General features: G+C 41.3%; 1 protein-coding gene across 3 annotated transcripts in view; it reads right to left on the reverse strand.

The window, feature by feature from the left end:
• The window catches only part of TMTC2 (transmembrane O-mannosyltransferase targeting cadherins 2), a 350769-nt gene extending 333694 nt beyond the window's left edge, over nucleotides 1-17075 (reverse strand). The window contains exon 1 of one of the 3 annotated variants that reach the window (XM_061639643.1): nucleotides 16257-17073. In XM_061639643.1, coding sequence (XP_061495627.1) covers nucleotides 16257-16339 — 83 coding nt within the window. In that variant the 5' untranslated portion in view covers nucleotides 16340-17073. Of the gene's footprint in view, nucleotides 1-16256 lie in introns of all 3 variants that reach the window. The other 2 variants (XM_061639646.1, XM_061639644.1) reach the window with 2 other exon arrangements.
• Between the last annotated feature and the right edge of the window lie 623 nt (nucleotides 17076-17698).

Raw genomic sequence — 17698 nt, forward strand, 5'->3', positions numbered from 1 at the left:
ATACAAATAGCATGTATGATTTTGGAAATAGATATGTGTATCTACATAGTGCTACTTAAGTAGCAGAGTTCAAGGAACTTTTCTACTCCTTCAAAAACCTCTGCAGTTCTCCCTCAACAAATATTTTCTAGACTACCCAACACCCATTTCTTTGTCTGTCTCAGACACACAAATAAAAAACAGTCTTTCACTTAGTCCTGCCTTTTCTTAGCTTTTAAGGGCTCTGAGGAAAAGTGAATGTTACATACATATTATGGGCAGCATCTGCCACCTTGGGCTCCTACTGGGAGGAAGAGTGGAATATAAATTTTAGTAGCAGTAGCAGTAGCATCAGCAACAGCCCCACTACTGCAAGGCTACAATTTAAATTATAATACAGCAATAATAATTGTTACAAATGCCTTCTTTCCCTTTAACAAAACATATTTTCCCATGAACTAATCCAAGCACTTATCTGACTATATGGCTCACTGTGGCATTGAAAAGGAAGCTCCACTATCTCACGTCTCTCCACCAAAGGGTAGGTTTTTGACAAAAATTGCTGCAAAAGAAGTACCATACAAAGGCACACAACATTTCTGTGTTCTTAATCTCATTAAAAGCCTTATGTCTTCACATTTTCTTGCACTGAAATATGACATCAGTTATGGCTTCTAGATGATAATCCGGAAGTACAAACACTCCTTTTACACCAGGAGTGGGGAACAAAATCCAGATCCTGAACTCCTCTACTACCCGCAGGCCATTTTGAAAGGTGGCTAGAGTGACCCACTTGTCATTCACCTCCTGTTACCACGTCAAGTGATCCAACTTCAAAGTAAAGAATCATAGGTGCCCTTGCAATTCTTCCTTTTCTTCTTTTTACAGCCACCAGGTCCAATTTAAGGTGATTACTTGAGGCCCAAGCATATACAGCTTTAAAGACTAAGGTACTTGAAGGATCACCTCCCTTAATACTGATCAGCCCATGTCTTAAGAGGATACCCTGCTCATAGTTCAACCTATAGCTGCAGTCTGTAATCAGACTGCGGAGAACAGAGCCTTTCCTCTTTGGCATCCTGGATGTGGAATTGTCTCCTACATTAGATATCTAGGCATCAGATCAAGACTCATGTGTTTCTTCAGACCTATGGAAATGGCTGATACAAGACCCAATATGCTGCTGGGTTCAGATTTTATTTTATTACAGTAAAGTCTCAGTTAACCAATCTTCCAGGAACCAAGCTCCTTTTACCTTAGACTTTTTTTTAAGGTGAAACTGACCAGCTTTGCTTTGCTATGGATAAACTTTCAAGCCTGCACCTTTGCTCTAAGGTGAAATTGACAAGCCTGCCACTCTATAGGCATATGGATAAACTTTCAAGCCTGTGTCTTTGCTTTGCTAAGGTGAAACTGACATGCTTGTGTGTTTGCTTTGCATTAAAGAGATACTGTACAGTAGGGCCATATGGCAGGTTCCGTTCTGGACCGCCGCTGTAAAGCGGAATGCATTGACTAACATTGTCTAAAATGGCACCCGACACCTGAAAAATGCCATAAAAGTGGAACAAGCGCCTTAGGAGCGGGGCCTTTCTGCTATTGACAACCGCTGTATCGGCAGAACGCTGCAAAGCCGAGTGCTGCAAAGCAGGGCCCTACTGTATATTGCTTTCTCCCAGGGCTGGGGAGGGAAGGATCCAATACATTCAGAGAAGGAGATGGAGGGGAGGGGGAAGGAAGGGAAGAGGGAGTGCGTAGGTGCGGACAGGCACCCTTTAAAGCCCCTGTTGAAGCTGCCCCCACCATCTATGAGCAGGTGTAGGAACATATCCCTATTCTTTCCATGTTATTCTTATGTCTGGTACCAAAGTTCCTGTTAAGGAAGTGATGTCCAACAACACATCTACTTTGTTAACCGAGGCATTACTGTATTTTGTTTTATTTATATTGTTGCCTTTTAATCTTTGAATTGATGAGCACATTTTATGAATTGCTGTGTTCCACACTTGTAATCTTTGGGTTGAAAGGCAAGATATTAATCAAATAAATAAGACAAACACAGTGTTTTGCACAGATTGGAGTAGGTGATTCAATACACAAGGTTTAGGAACCAGTTTAGGAAATCAGTTTATTAGTTTTATTAGGCCTCATCGCAATGGTAACTCTGAATATAATTTTATCCAATATGTACAGCGCTGCCACACTCATTTAAGAAGAAGTAAAGTTCTGTACTGCACTTAGGTCCCTGGAATATACAAGCCTTCTCTGTCCAGTCATGCAAGCCATTATAAAGATGGGTACTTTACTATTATATTATAAAAAAGATGTAGCACATGCAGAAAGTCAATGAAAGAATAGCAAATCAGGGGGAAAACATCTGCTTCAACTAAACATTGCTGAGAGAAAAAAATCCTGAATTGCAACATTTAATATTTTAGTCCTTAACTACACGCTGGACCATTGGGTTTAACTTTTACAAATGCAAAACGGTATAATTATATCCATCCAAAAAGGAAAGGAAAAATGTATACCCTTGTCAGTTGATTTAACACATATCCAGTTTTATTAGCAGACTTTTTTAACCCAAACTCATTTTTCTTAAGTCTAAAGTTTCCACTGTTAAAAAGAACACAACAGCACAATGGTCCACCCCCAATCCCACATTCGAATAGATCTTCAGAAATCTTTAAAACCAGTGAAACCCATTGAAACCAAAGGAGCTTGGATAAGAATGCAAAATGAGGCAAACATTTCAAGTAAGATAGTAAGAGAATTGCAATTATATGGTGGGAAAGGCTGTGGAAGCCTAATGCAGATCTACTGAAAGACAAATGTGCTTGCACTTTGAACTAAACAACTTCTGTGTCCTATTTATACTAACTCATTTATTTCCTTTCCATCAAAACAAAAGGCATCAGTAATAATGTCAGAGTTTAGCTCCCTCCAGCAGTTAAGCATTCTGAAGTTACAAAAGCTACATGATTGTACCAATGCCATAATTTCACTGTGTCCACAGGAAGAGAAAAGGAAATGCAATACTACAAACCAAGTTTCTGAACTCCGTTGCTAAAATACTCTTTAGAAGCCCCAAATCCCACAAACTCCCTTCTCCACTCTTCAGGGCATGACACCCCATTTGGTCTATCCACCAAGGAACAACTCTGACTCCCCAATTTCCATCTCAGGGTTTTACAGTAAGTCTATACACTTTTCACAAAGTTTTGACATTTGTGCACATTCCCAAGCCTGCATATTGACTTTGCTGGAAAGCTTTTCTTTACAAGTAGAGACCTGGAATAAGTCGTAGTGGGTGAAGAGGCAGATGAAGGAAAAAGACTTTCCATCTCTCCCTTGCCATCTCTTCCCCTCCTGCAGGCCGTTGTGTCTGTGACCTGTCTCTATGGAGGCAACTCACAAAAAGACAGGCCCAGAACTGTTACCTCTACAAACCCAGTCCATCCAGGATCTTCCCAAACCCAGACTGCATCAGTAGCTGTCTGGAGACAACTTTAATGGAGATAAAGAACAAAAAGGAGTCTTGTGGCACCTTAAAATCTTAATAGATTTATTGTTGCACAAGCTCTTTAAAAAGATGGTGCATAAATCCTTTTTGTTTTTGTTGTGAGACTAACATGGCTAGTCCTCTGGAAATTGACTCAAAACCATAGTAGTGACCCAACAAGCCATTTCGGCCTCACTATTAAGTTCAATTTTTTTCACTTACACTAGGACACAGTGGCAAACACCAATCCTCCCCAACCCAATATAGCATCAGCTCTTCTCAAGCACTGGTGTAGAGCTTACAGTCTGATGCTGAATTTCATCCAGCCCATAGAGAAGGGATGGCAAAGAGATACCATCGGGGTGGGACAGAGAGAGGGACCTATATAATCCTGCAACACTGTGAGCCTACCTACCATGCCCATCATCTGCTCTGGCTCCACCTACTATCAAATTTGGGCTCCAATTGACTTTTCCCATTGGTCAACAGCCCTTCATAAGAAAAAAGGTTTACCACTCTGAGCTAAAGACAGCACTTGGAAAGTGCTGGTAATCTCCTTAGGGGTTACCCATCAGATTTCTGTGGCTAATAGTGGACTGGAAGACAGCAGGTTACAGATTGCTCACATGCCCCCAACTAAAATAATTAGTATCCCAGGGAGCTACTTCAAAACTAAAGCTTTTTTCAAAGTGTCTGACATCCTTTAAATGGCCAGGTCCCATTATGTGACCAAGAGGTATACGTACTCTCTCTCTCTCACACGCATGCCTTAACAGCTAGATATGCAAACATCAGCAGGGGATAGTCTTCACAGAATAGAGAAAAAGAATTACTACCTGCTCATGTATCTACTCATCAAGACCTCAAAGAAGGAACAGCTAAAACTGCTTCAAAAATTTGCTACATGTTCAAGTAGGGGTGAGGGAACCAGTGACCCTCCAGATATTCCTGAACTATAATTCCTGACCACTGGCTAACTCCCATCATCCCTGACCATGCTGACCATGCTGGCTGGGACTAGTAGAAGCTAGAGTCCAACAACAAATGATGAACTACAGGTTCCCCACTCCTAACATATAGGATCTCTGCTATTGACAGAGATGCAAGATGCCATGAATAATATGACAATAACCTCCTTAGTTAAGGTAAACAACCACATACAGGCAGCGTTCGCACATCACAAAATGCAAGTAATGGTTTACTATGAACGCACAGATTACTTTGCTCCTCCCCTAGCACAAGCAACAAGCCATGATCTATGACTTAGCACTACACCTGAACCAGCGATCCTGGTATTTTTCACCTAAAGCTTACTTGGAACAAAACCAAATCATGACTCCTGGTTCAGACGTAATGCTGCCAGGGATCGTGGTTTGTTGCTTCTTATTGTGCTAGGGAAGAAGCAAAATAGGAGTGATATCAGCATCCACGGTAAACCATTAAATATTAAATATGTCTCTAGAAACCAATCACATGGACACCAAGGTCAAAAACAAAGGTAGGTGATGTAGTGCTCAAAGGTAAGGTATTGCTTTGAAGATTCAGCCTTTAATAAAACAATACAGATTATCAACCAAACTATCTTTCTTGGTGTGTTAAACCAATTTCAACTGTGTTATATCCCTTTTTAAAAGCAGGCACAGAAAATACTAATCTATAAGGGGCTAACTGCTATGTAAAATTGGCAATACCTTTCTGAAATGCTAGCATCAAGTGTGCTACATACTTTTAATACAACTTTGGCATCATTAGCATTGCAACCAGTTTAGTTATGCCAGTTTAGTTATGCTGCTGTAAGTATATAATTAACCTCACTCAAAATGAAAGAAAAGTGTCCATGCAGAAATAATACAGTAATTTCTAGATACTTAAGTGAGAACTGAAGCCATAGAAGTTTGTCTGGACCACAATCACAAAGATCTACACTAGGTTTGAAGCATCACTGGGCATTCATAAGTCTGCCATGCATTTTAGCTAACCAGGGAGTCAAAGTTCAACATTCCCTCTGTTTAGCAACAGCTCCATGAATAGAGAAGGAATCTTGGAGGCCAGACCAGTTGCCTGTCAGTAATGCTTTGTACTCCCATGCGGAAAATCCTGGTTCAATTACCTGTCAGTCTTTGCTTCCACAACCAGCTGAGTCTGGGAGGCTTACTGATTCAGACTTCATGGCTACTGGGAAGGAGGAGGGCTACAAGTAATTCAACAATTACTTTATAGAGGTCTTAGGGGAGTCCTACCAAGAGAATTCCACTGATGGCTTGCTCTCATCTAACAGAAGAAAATAACACAAAAATACTGACTTTCAGAGTGTACAGTAAGTGGTATGTCCTATGATTCATTAACATTATGGCTGGTACTTACACAATCTAAGTCATGATACTGATTTGCAAGGCAACTTACCACATGAAAGCCTGCTATTATGATTATGAACATTTGACAAAACAAAAATATTCACATATGGAGCTCTGCCAAAATAAACAGTTCACCTGATGTAAAGTAATATGTTTCTGGTAAGAGCAAAAACTGCCAGTTTCGAAAAGAGAACACCAACACTATACTGCATTAACACCGAACTCCATTCTCCAAAATCCATTTTCTCTATTTTTTTTCCGAGTTCAGTAACAGCAACCAAAAAGAAACCCCTACAAGACCCATATTCCAGAAAAGATTGTGCTAGATATTATGGGAGCAAAGTATCTAGCAGAATATTAAAAAGTCATTCCTACTTATCTTCTCTGTTCACCCGCAGACCTCCATGAGTTCTAATCGAAGCAACATTATCTGTATCACTAGGGTACAAAAGGTACAACATTGAACCAAACTTTTAGCAATGAGCTGAACGTCAAAAGCCCTGCATGGTTTTCTGTCAACATGACAACCTGCCTACGCAATCTGTTCATCCCTTTTGAAAAGAGGTAAGAAGAATGCACATGGTCAGTCATGCAAAAGAGGAGACAGAGAGAGTTCAAAGGTTGCTAAACCTTACAGGCCAATAAAAAGACCTCAAACAGCCAAGCAGTGTTCCAAAGCTAACTTCAGATTAGCTTAAAGATCCAGAAGATTAGCAACCAAAACTTTAGCACATCCAGTAAAAAAAATATTTCAAAGTTGCATATTTCATTGTTCTTCAAATACATGGTATTTTAAGTTAAAATCCCAACAGTCAATAGTTCACCAAATTGGATTACCAAAAGAAAAGATGCAATGAAACAAAAATATGTCATCATGCGATCCAAGCAAAATGGTGTATTATATGAAGCCTCACAAAAGTTGAAACTTTCTTCAGAGGCTTGTAGCTACCCATAACAAAACTACTTGTTTCAGCTATAAACCCTTGCTCAAAAAGACCTGTTACTTCAGCCAGAAATAAGTCTCAAATGATGATTAATAGTTTAAGAAAAAGAGAAAAGCTATATAACTAGGAAAGCAATTAGGTAATGAAGTACACAGCTCCAATCTATAGATAGAGAAGGTATTTATCATAATCATTCTTGAGCGATCAAACACTCAAATACACATTAATATACAATCAGCTCTATCAATATGAGAAGATAAATCCTATAAATACAAGTCCTTTGCTGTATTGCTTCACCTGCTTGTCAGGTGAAGGATTCTACAAGATATCCAAGTCTGCAATCCTAACATTTACTAAGAAAAGTTCCACTAAAGACCCAGGATTTACTTCTGAGTAAAGATGCAGAGGACTGTACTGTAAATGTTCCCAAACCAATAACTCTAATTATAGATCACATCTCAGTCACCCAATACAAGGAGCTGTGAATTAAGATCCACACTATCTGCAACAGAAAGACCAGAGCATTATGACAAACCTAACCCCCCAAAAAGTAAAAAACCTCAACGTTTCATGATAACAATTCAGACTCAAGGACATTATAAACCAAGTCAAGCTACAATCCTATGGTCCCCTGGAGGACAATCAAGGAGTCATAGGCCTGTGAAGATCTCCCTCTCCATGGGTGGAGAGGTCCACCTCAGAGACACAGGTCTAGTAGTAAAGGCCTCCCTGCACCAAAAGGTCCACCACTGCTGCTCCTCTACTATCGGTGCTCTGACAATGGAGAGGGCAAAAGGTAGCATGTTGGGGGAAGCTTTGGAACCAAAACCATTCCAGTACTCCAACATGCCCACAGTATCAATGCTCCACATACACATTTTCTTTGGATTTGGGAATTTGTCCACCACCACACCTCCTCCCAGTAGGATCATTCTGACAAATGCTATTGAAGTAACCAATGGTATGACATGAACGTAGTGTATTCATTGAGGCTTCTTATATTTCTATTGTAATGCATGTAATAGAGTAAGAACACAGGGAAGTGCAGCTCTGACTTTTTTTTAAGATCAGCAGTGATATCAAAAACATCAGAGGACCCCCTTGCTCTGGAAAGTGAATCAGGCACTAATAAAACTTTCCAGTTTTACTGTTATCTGTAACTGATTAGCATAGAGCAGCCTTTCCCAACTAGTGGGCCACAAGATGTTGTTGGACCACAACTCCCATCAGCCTCAGCCAGCATTGCCAATGGTCAGGAAATATGGGAATTGTGGTCCAACAACATCTGGTGGCCCACTAGTTGGGAAAGGCTGGCATAGAGGAAATAATCAAGCAGAAGCAGCATACTTTTCTCCTTTTCTTTGATGGGGTTCTTACTTCATGCTAGCAATTCAAATAACACTTTTTTGCAAGATTGTCTGCATTTATAATTAAAAAGCTAAAGGCTGCACTTGCACTAGCTGAAGATCTTTTGTTAAATCTCAGTGCGTTCTGCAAGTTTAACCTATTCAAGCACCACTGAGTTCAATGGAGCATACTCCCAGGAATCTATGCATAGAACTGTAGTTTCATGGATCCGAATTAGTTTAGTATCATTTACTTATTTATTTATGGCATTTCTGTATCCAGGGTAGGAACAGAACAAAACAAAACAAAAAATCAATAAAATAGCCATATACACGTAATAATGAAATCATCATAAAACATCCTTCAAGTACACAAGATCAGCTAGTGCCAGGTGACAAACAGTTTTACACTCGTGGGGGGGGGGAAGAGAATGAAAAATAGATAAGGTGGCATGGCTACTGGGTTATGATGGGCACTGCAAAACTTACCACTATGTCATGCCAGTAACTAACATTTCATTTAAAGCATCAACCACCAGCAGCCCCATTTCATGATAGGCATCACTACATGTGTCAAACGCAATCCTTTTATAGGCTAAAGAACCTATAAACTGGCAAAGCTCCAAGACCTGAGTCACTAATCAATATATATCATTCTTAACAACAATAATTTTAGCACTATTTAGCAATCATATTACTTGATTTTGTTCATAGAAATAGAAAATAAGATACTGCCCTTAATACTACCATAATATTTGAAAATTTCTACACGACAGTATGTAATAAAGATAGGTATAGACATAGCACATGTACGCCCCAATGCTGAATACATTTGCTGCAATTCATAGCCTTAAATAAAACATATAGTAGCCCCCTCTTCCTTCTTGAGCCACACTTTGCTTTTTAAACTCTGGAGAGTTTAAAGAGTTGTTTAGCTTTGATTGGAGAACAGCCTGCCATCACAAAAACTGTTAGAACTTCAGTTACATGCATATACTCTTCCACATTTGCAAGCAGCTTTGCTTATTATGCTCATCTGAGCATGGTTTGTGTGCCACACTTCCAGAGGGGTATAATTACTTCACTAGTCTTGCCTGAACTGCTGTTTGGCTTAAGATCAACTGTATTTTAATGTGCACTTAGCATACACCTCACCAGAAGATATCTCAACACAGCCAAATGGAATATCAGGTAGCCCCTCAGTTTTTATGCTAGCAACTTGGACTATCAAGCTTGGATTAGATAGTACTTAAATTATACCACTGCAGCTTCCAGCACATCAAAACAGGTACACACATATCTCACATTACTCACATAAAGATTGTTATTGGTTATGAGTGGAACAGTGGTGATTTTTTTTTTTTGCTCCTTTTATCATCTTCAAATGTAGAAATTGAAACAAGTGCATTTCTCCAGGTTTCTGAATTAGCTTCTCCCTTTTAACTAGGTCTTCTGCACATATACCCTAAGGTAGAAGTCTCATTGTATATGCCCATCCTGGCTTCCACTGTTTGCGGCCTATTGCCGAAATAAAACACAAACACAATTCATTGGGTTAAATCATGGGCCACTTTATTAAACGGAATCAATTAGAATAATGAACCTGCAGAGGGGAAATCAAATGCGGGAGCATTCTGATGATCCAGGCAAAGCCTGCTTGCAGCCATAGGGCGACCAAACCTTGCCTGAGCCCGGGGCTGCCCTGTGCCAGACCCCCAGCTCAGGCCACACCCAGAAGATGTGTAGGGGGTCCAACCCGCATCACCGCCCCCCGGAGCCCTGAAACTCCGAGCGGATGAGGCACGTTGGCCCCAAAGGCGGCCCGTGTTCTGCCCCTTGGGCCATATAGCCCTGAGCTGCAGGCCCCCGGACCGCCAATCGCCCCCAAAGGTGCCTAAAGGTGTCACCTAGCTGCCCTTTCCCTTTAAGCCTTTTCCCGCACTTCTTTGCCACAAGTGACCATTGACATATTGAAGCTAAAAACACACCAATCAGCCTATTAATCCCAAAGGCACCCATGCTAACCCTTGACCCGTCCCCCCAACCACAGTGTGGAGTAGGCAAAAGAAACCTGCCAGCAAAGCGAGGCAGGCAGGCCAAAAATTCCTAGTCGGCCCCGTAGCGACCAAATGAATCACACTGCAGTAGAGGGAGGGTCGGGCGGGCGCCGCCAAAATTCAAAGGAGGGCGGGAGGCTGGAGGAGTGGCCTTAAATGGCCTTCAGCCGCCCCGCCTCCTTACTGTGCGTCACGACGGCGCACCGGCGCGCCACGTGCACCCACACACGCCCTTGATGGCGGCCTGGCTTCGGCAGCAGCCGCAAACTCGCCCCTTTGCCCGGCAGGTACCGGGCACGGAACGGGATTCTTGCAAGTTTTTATGCCACTTCTCACACTTTTCCTTCCAGTGTCATTTTTCTCCAATTTTACTGGATTTATGCCTTCATGCACAACTCCAGCTATTTACATGGGATCATCCCAATAATTTGAGGAAGTCTGAGCCTTGATTAAAGGTCCATTACTATCAAGGCATAAAATACCATTTGCATAGGAAGACTTGCTTACTGGTTCGAGTGTCACAATTCCTTGAAGAAGCTCACCACCTATTTATCTTTGAAGATGCAAGGTCAAATAGCATACTTACCTAGCAAATTGCTAATTGGGACAATCATTTCAGATAATATATTTTTTATATATTTTCGTAAAATTTGTTTCAATACATTTGTAGAACCATCCTCAAGTGATGAATCAACATTTTACACCTTTTTTTTAAATAAGAGGCTCTATGTGCACTATATTCTCAAAATTGATCTAATCAAAATGTACCTCTGAAGTTAGCATTATTAGGTAAGTCTTCAAGAAAGTTAAGATATAATATGTAGCAAAATCTTGTGATTATAGTATGATAGAAATTTTCATGTGAGGCATCTTGAAACTGTTTTAAATTAGCACTGTTTACCAACTTTTTTAGTTGATCCCTTTTAACTGATGAATTGGTTGACTAAATTGAAATGAAGCTGCATCTCTCCAGAATCACAATGTAAGGGCTTTCTGATGATACAGGATAAAATGTAATAATTTATACTTTAGTAAACAGTGTTAAAATAAATATTTTTCTTTCTGCAGATTTAATTCTGCAGATTAAATTTGGTCACCATTGATTACTAACTAAACTGGCTAATTTATGAACCCAGGAAATCACCTGAGCAACTTAAAAAGCATCCAGTACATATTTCCCTGTAGTGAAGTGCTTTACAAAAGCAATGTCTGATTCTTTTGTTCCTACCTTTCTTTCTCTTTCTTCTTTTAAAAAAGTTGTTGAAAGGAAAATACAAGCATCCCCTCGAAAGGGAGATTCAGGCATGAGATCCCTTTGAAATCTTACAGAAGAAGTTGAAAAAGGATGCACCATCTCTGGGAACTTGTGAAAGCACTCAAAAATGCTGTAGGTTAAGTTGTAGAATGAAAAATTTGTTAAAGTACTGTAGCCCAACTAATGCAGTAGGCATCTTTAACAGGTATGATGAACACATAATTCTAAGAGAATGAGAATTGCCTGTGTTGAGAATTGAGATTTAAAAATTAATACAGAGAGATTTAAAACTTTGCAGCAAAATGACAAGGGAAACACAGTGAGAACAAACTCACTTCTTACCAGACCCTACTTTCCCCCTGTCCCACATGCATCAAACCTTCAAACAATCCTGCCACATTTTTTTCTTTCACATTACCTTTGATCACTCCTTTACTTTTTTTCCAGACAGTTTAGAATATGTGGACTTTTAAAACTGCAGAAGTCACAGGATGGGGGGAAAGGGTACTTGCTTTGCAATGACTACTACACCCCCATATGCATTTTCATACACCATAGTAAGTGGGACAGGTTATTTTCTCTCTATCATATCTTTGAATTGGCAGTACTTAATTTCAGGTGCACCAGTCATTTTATTTATGATATACAAATGAATTATTTTTCCCCTATTATCATGCCTTCAACAATTCTTCTCACACTCCTTGCGCATGTCAGATCTTTTTAGACCTTTTCTTAAACTCAATAATTAATTGACTTCATTTTTCTTAAAATGAGATTAGGCCTCAGAATAAACCAAAGCAGAATTTTGAGATTTAAGTAACTTTATTCCATGCCAATTGTGCACATTGTTTTTCATTACGTTTTATCATTAAGAAATTGATCTTGCCATAAAGAGGGTTTTATGACACCATTTAATCTTAGCCAACCAACTTAAACAGAGAATGCAATTACAGACACCTTTTATATAGTAATCTTGATCACTGTATCAAGAAGAAAAATAACCTAACTCAATGTCACATTTAGTAAAACAGAATCCTGAAGGATTTGGCACTGCTCTTATAAGTGATCATCAGCTTTAAAGTTTAAATGCACAATTTTGATTCAGTTTAACTTGGACGTATGATGCCTACCCCACCTGGAAAGCAGTGTCCCACAGCTTCTACTCAGTTCACATTTCATAGAGTTACATTTTAAGCAGGCTTCTGATGGTTAGCACAATCCTGCAATTGTAGTTAAATATTTTAGGTTTAGGAGTTTCACTTTTTTTCAAAGATTTATGATGGTGAGCTAGAGAATCACTTACTAGCTTGCAGTTTTCAACTCTCCTTCCCAATGTAATTGAAAATGCTCTAATTAACTGACCTACTGCACAGAATAATCAATAATTTCAGCTCACACATGCCAATGAATTTCTAAATTCGAGAGGTGTTTATGTCTTCAGCTTTTAGATAAATTAAACAAACTTGTAGTTTAAATGTCATTTATCCAATGTAAGATTAATGTTAAGCAGCTACCATTGCGATTAAGAGAATGAAAAAATAGAGATAGTCTGCAATTAAACCACCATTAACATTATCTAATGACATTAAGGCACAATCATGTCAAGATCTACAAAGAGCTTGACCTCTATATCCATGATCTTGAGTAATATCTTGAACTGCAATACAACTTCAGCCAATTTAAATTGACAAAGAGCACTAAATCTTCAATCCATGTCCTCAGGCAACCTTGTGTCTTCACTAGATTTTGCAGCTCTGCCTACTGCACTAATATTGGCATTCTAGGTAGCATCATCACATTTCTAGGCACTCCAACAATCAGGTGCACAGGATTTTTCAAGCCCTGGCCATGAATGTTACTTAAGGCCATATCAGTATCCTCCAACTACTGTGTCACTACATAGTAACCAACACCTGTAAGTACCTGCCAGTGTTAGAAGAGCTAAATCAGGTCTTATTTCTAAAGCTTTTACACTGCTTTTCCATAAAATTGCACAAAGCAGTGTATAATCATTAAACAACTTTATACTATTAAAAGACCACTAACACACTAGAATGCAGTTTTACAGTTTTGTTAAATACTTGTAAATAGAAAGGAACATGCTGTGCAAAACTGGGGAATCCTTTAGGGCTAAATTGTTGGACTGTTAATCTGCTATTGCTAAGAAAGAAACACAGAAGTTGAATTCAATTTTTGTAAAATGGAAAGGAGCAAATTATGACTTTCCACTAGTAACCTCCGAACTGTAGCAGGTATGCTGCAATGCCCCACAAAGCAGAACAAAGTTCAGGACTAAACAACCAATTGACTTAATTACAGACAGATTATGTCCCAAGGTAAATGGTTCTTCAAAACAACAGTGGATCCTTTCCCTTACTAAGTATTTGCCTAAACGTTTGAGGCATCAATTGTGTCTCTCTAGCTCACACAGCTTTTCTAAACACTCACACATGAGAGAATAATATATTTGGAGTCACAGTACAACTCTGTTGACAACAGTGTAACCTAATGGATATATGAAGGCAAACGTGCTGGTGTATCATTTGTAAGATCCACTTAGATTGGATTTTTTAGACGTTATGGTGTTGAATTACTCCCATATATGAGAATTCAAAGAGCATCCCATCAATACAAAGCCACTCTGCTGAAAGGCAGTTCACTCAACCCAGGGGATCCATTCACTTTCCAAACAGAGAGGAACTGATGAAAAGCTGTCAAAGTAAATCTATGCTCACTTTTTGGATGGTTTAACGTCAATGAAGCATGCAAACACCCCAGGATGGCTCATAAGCTCAGTCAGGCATGCTGTTCTCCTTAATATATTTTAATTATGCATCTGTTTTAATTGTAATCAGATTAAGTCACCGGAAAAGGGACAAGTTGAAATTTTCTCTAATTCTAATACAGCTTTTCAGCAATTTCTAAACAATGGTCTATTTTAAGTAAGATAGACGCACCAGCACAACTGTGACATTTTCTAGATCTCAGTGCAATTTCTTCAACAACACGGTTCAGCTCTCATTAGCTGCCCAAATTCAAAGAGACAAATTCAAGTCCTGGGTGCTTCATCTTTGCTAATTAGCATAAAGGAATGTTGAACATACAGACCAAGAAGCACAACAGAAAAGCTTTCAGAAAAAGCTGCTCAACAGATCTTCAGAGGACAATGTGCGCGCACACACAAACATGCAAACAAACATGCAAACACAGCCACACTGCGATTTTCAAGTACGTACTGCCCCTGTGAGTAAAGTTAAAGCAGAGGTTCCTATTACAGGGCTCAATGCACTTTAAATTATGAACAAGTTTTCCAATGTCAGAGTTCCTTCTATGCAACTTCTAAACAAGAGCATATGCAGAGCGCTTTCCCCTCACTACTTAATCCGCATTAACTATGGATTTAAAAGGAAGGGATTCTAAACTAGAAAGCTCAATTTTCATTCAAGCTGCAGCCCAGATACCTCTCTTTAGATATTCAGAGCACCCCTGTTCCTTTTACACACTTACTACACTATGTGCAACAGAGTTTAAGAAAGTGTCAAGTGCTCCGGAAACAAGAGCATCAAGAGAAACAAGAGGAATCATGCAATCTTGTGGATGGAAGGGTAAAGGGTTTTTTTGTTCCCAACCCAAGCTTAACATAGGTTGTAAGAGAGGGAAAGAGGATGGATAACATAACCCCCCCCCAAAAAAAAAAGGCAGGACACAAACATGTCCATGGAATTATTCTCCACAGAAGATTTCCCTTCCCCAAAACTAAGTACCTGCAAAGAATGACTGGAATAGGGGATCTTAGGAAGGGGAAGGGAGAGAGAAAATGAAAAGTTTATTCTGGGAAGAGTCACTTGTTCTCCTTGCTGGCTCAGTGGTTTGCCTATTATTGGTGGGCTCCTCCCACCCCGGCCAGCAAACTAACTTGACAGCAGAGGCAGCCCTGCAAACTACTAGCGTCCCTCTTCCCAGAGGTGGGCAGAAGGTAGATCAGCATCTACTGGTACATCACTGTGATTTCCAGAACAGAAAATCTTTAGGACTCCCCAGTGGTTTAACAGCAGCAAAAACAAAACAACTTTCTCCACCTAAACTAAGCTACTGAAACTAAGAAAGTTAACCAGGAGTGGACTTCTGTGTGAAAGGATTGCCAGGGTTCGAATCCCTACATAGCCATGAAGCTCACTGGGCCAGTCACTGCCTCTCAGTCTCATGAAAACCCTATTCATAGGGTTGCCATAAGTCAGAATCGACTTGAAGGCAGTACATTTACATTTTTAGGCTGAGAGTGTCCTCATCAGAGGCACCATATTCTTTCATTCTAACTGCAAGTCTTTTTTGCACCTAACTCTGACTGGTAAATTCAAGTACAAAACAAAGTAGAACAGAGAAGCCCTAAAGTCTGCCCACCCCGTTCTACAGGGCTTCCAACACCCTGAATTTACCGGGGGGGGGAGGAGAGAATAGAAAGTGCTATTAAATTAATAAAGCCCTAAAATGGGGGGAATAAATTGGATTAACCCTTCCTCAACAGGTGAGAGCACAGATTAGCGAGAGTTTGGAGAGAACTGGAATCTTTTCCAGGCAAGGAAAGCTCCAGGGAGATCATCACCGCCGCCAAGTGAGGACATAACCGCTGCGGGCGGGCTCCACAACTGAAAGTTCTTGCTCTTTACCATCACGACCCCACAAAACACTATCACGGATGGGAAAGAGAGAAAGAGCGCTCTCTTAGGCTGACGGCGGGCGCTCTAAGCAGCGGCTGCTCATCTTAAAGGGCTCTCCCGCACGCTTCCCAGCTGGTCAGCCCCAAGTCCTCCTTAACTACCTGTCATCGTAGCAGAAATCCGCGCCGAGGGTGTTGAGATACAGGGCGAGCCCCAGGGCGCTGCACACCAACTCCGCGATCATTGCGCCGCCGCCCTCCGTCGTCGTCTTCTTCTTCTCCTTTTCCTTTTCCTCTCCCTCAGCCGCCGCCCCCGCCGCCCCCCGACCACGCAAAGCATCCGCCGCGCGCCCCTTCACTCCTGCCTCGTTCACTTTTGCCTCTACCCCGGTAGCTGCTGCAGCTGCTAGGTCTATGGGTCCGGTCAGCGCCGGCGAGCCCTCAGCATCTTCGCTCTTTCCCCCACCTCACTTGGCCAGTCAGTCAGTGGCGGGAGGAGCCGGCAGCGCCAGCAGTTTTTATTGTTCCGTCGTCCGCTCACTCCCCTTTTACCCCATGGCTGGCCGAGCTGGGTATCGGAGAGCAGCTTGCCGCTCTGCTTCTCAACAGAGACAGCCGCTCGGGCGGAGCGAGCCCAGCTGCTCCCGGCTCTCCCAACACCGGGCGCCTCACTCCGGCTTCACAGCCTCACTGCCCCGAGGCCCCTTCGCAGCTGAACTGAAAGAACCGCTGCCGAAGCTCTGAGAGCGCCCGCGTGGGGCTCTCCAAGCTCCCATTGCGCTTGCGTGCTATCACCCCTCCTCTTCGGCCCGCCTCTGTCTCCACCCCCTCTCTCTCTCTCTCTGTCTCTCTCCGGCCCGCCTTCCTTCCCTTGCTTTCAATTGTCTGCTTGTTTGTTGTCTCTCTCCTCTCCTTTTTTCTTTTTTCCTTCCTCTTTTCACTTTTACGCTGGAACCCACTGAAAACAAATAGGTTGCTGCTGGAAGAGAGCCCAGGACTGGGATGAGAAACGGAGGAACGAGAAGAGGGTCAAGTGGGGGGAAAGAGGGGGGGCAGGCAGTCTAGCTGGATGCGTCCGTGGCTGGCGCAGGCTATCCACGCCTCCCCGCAGCTCTAGAGCAAGTCAGGTGGAAACTTATCACCGCGCCGTGGAAGGATGTTGTTGAACCATTTCTGGGGGTTGTAGCCTGGAACTGCGCTGCACTGCGCTGGCTGGTTTATAACTAGGGCCCCTCATGCCTGATTATGTTTTTAAAGTGCATTGAAATGCCACATAGGGAGACAAGAGGGGGAGCTAGCCTTGCTTGTATGTTAACTTGAATGCAGAAACAAGGGGGGGAGGGGACTCCCTGATAATCATGAGGAGTTGTTTGAAAGCCAGTGCAATCCATTTTTCTTTATATAAACAATTCTAAACTGTTTTTAATCCAGTGTTGATTTTAATGCTTTGCTTTAAATTTTGTAAACCTTATTATTTTTGTAAGTCTCCTTGGGTCTTTCTGAGAAAGGCATCTAAAAAAACCCTACTAAATATTATTATCACAGTCCTCACTTTTTATTAATTTATATACAGTAGGGCCCCGCTAATACGGCGGGTTAGGGAC

Source organism: Rhineura floridana, chromosome 8 (assembly GCF_030035675.1).
Source record: "Rhineura floridana isolate rRhiFlo1 chromosome 8, rRhiFlo1.hap2, whole genome shotgun sequence".
Classification (NCBI taxonomy): Eukaryota; Metazoa; Chordata; class Lepidosauria; order Squamata; family Rhineuridae; genus Rhineura; species Rhineura floridana.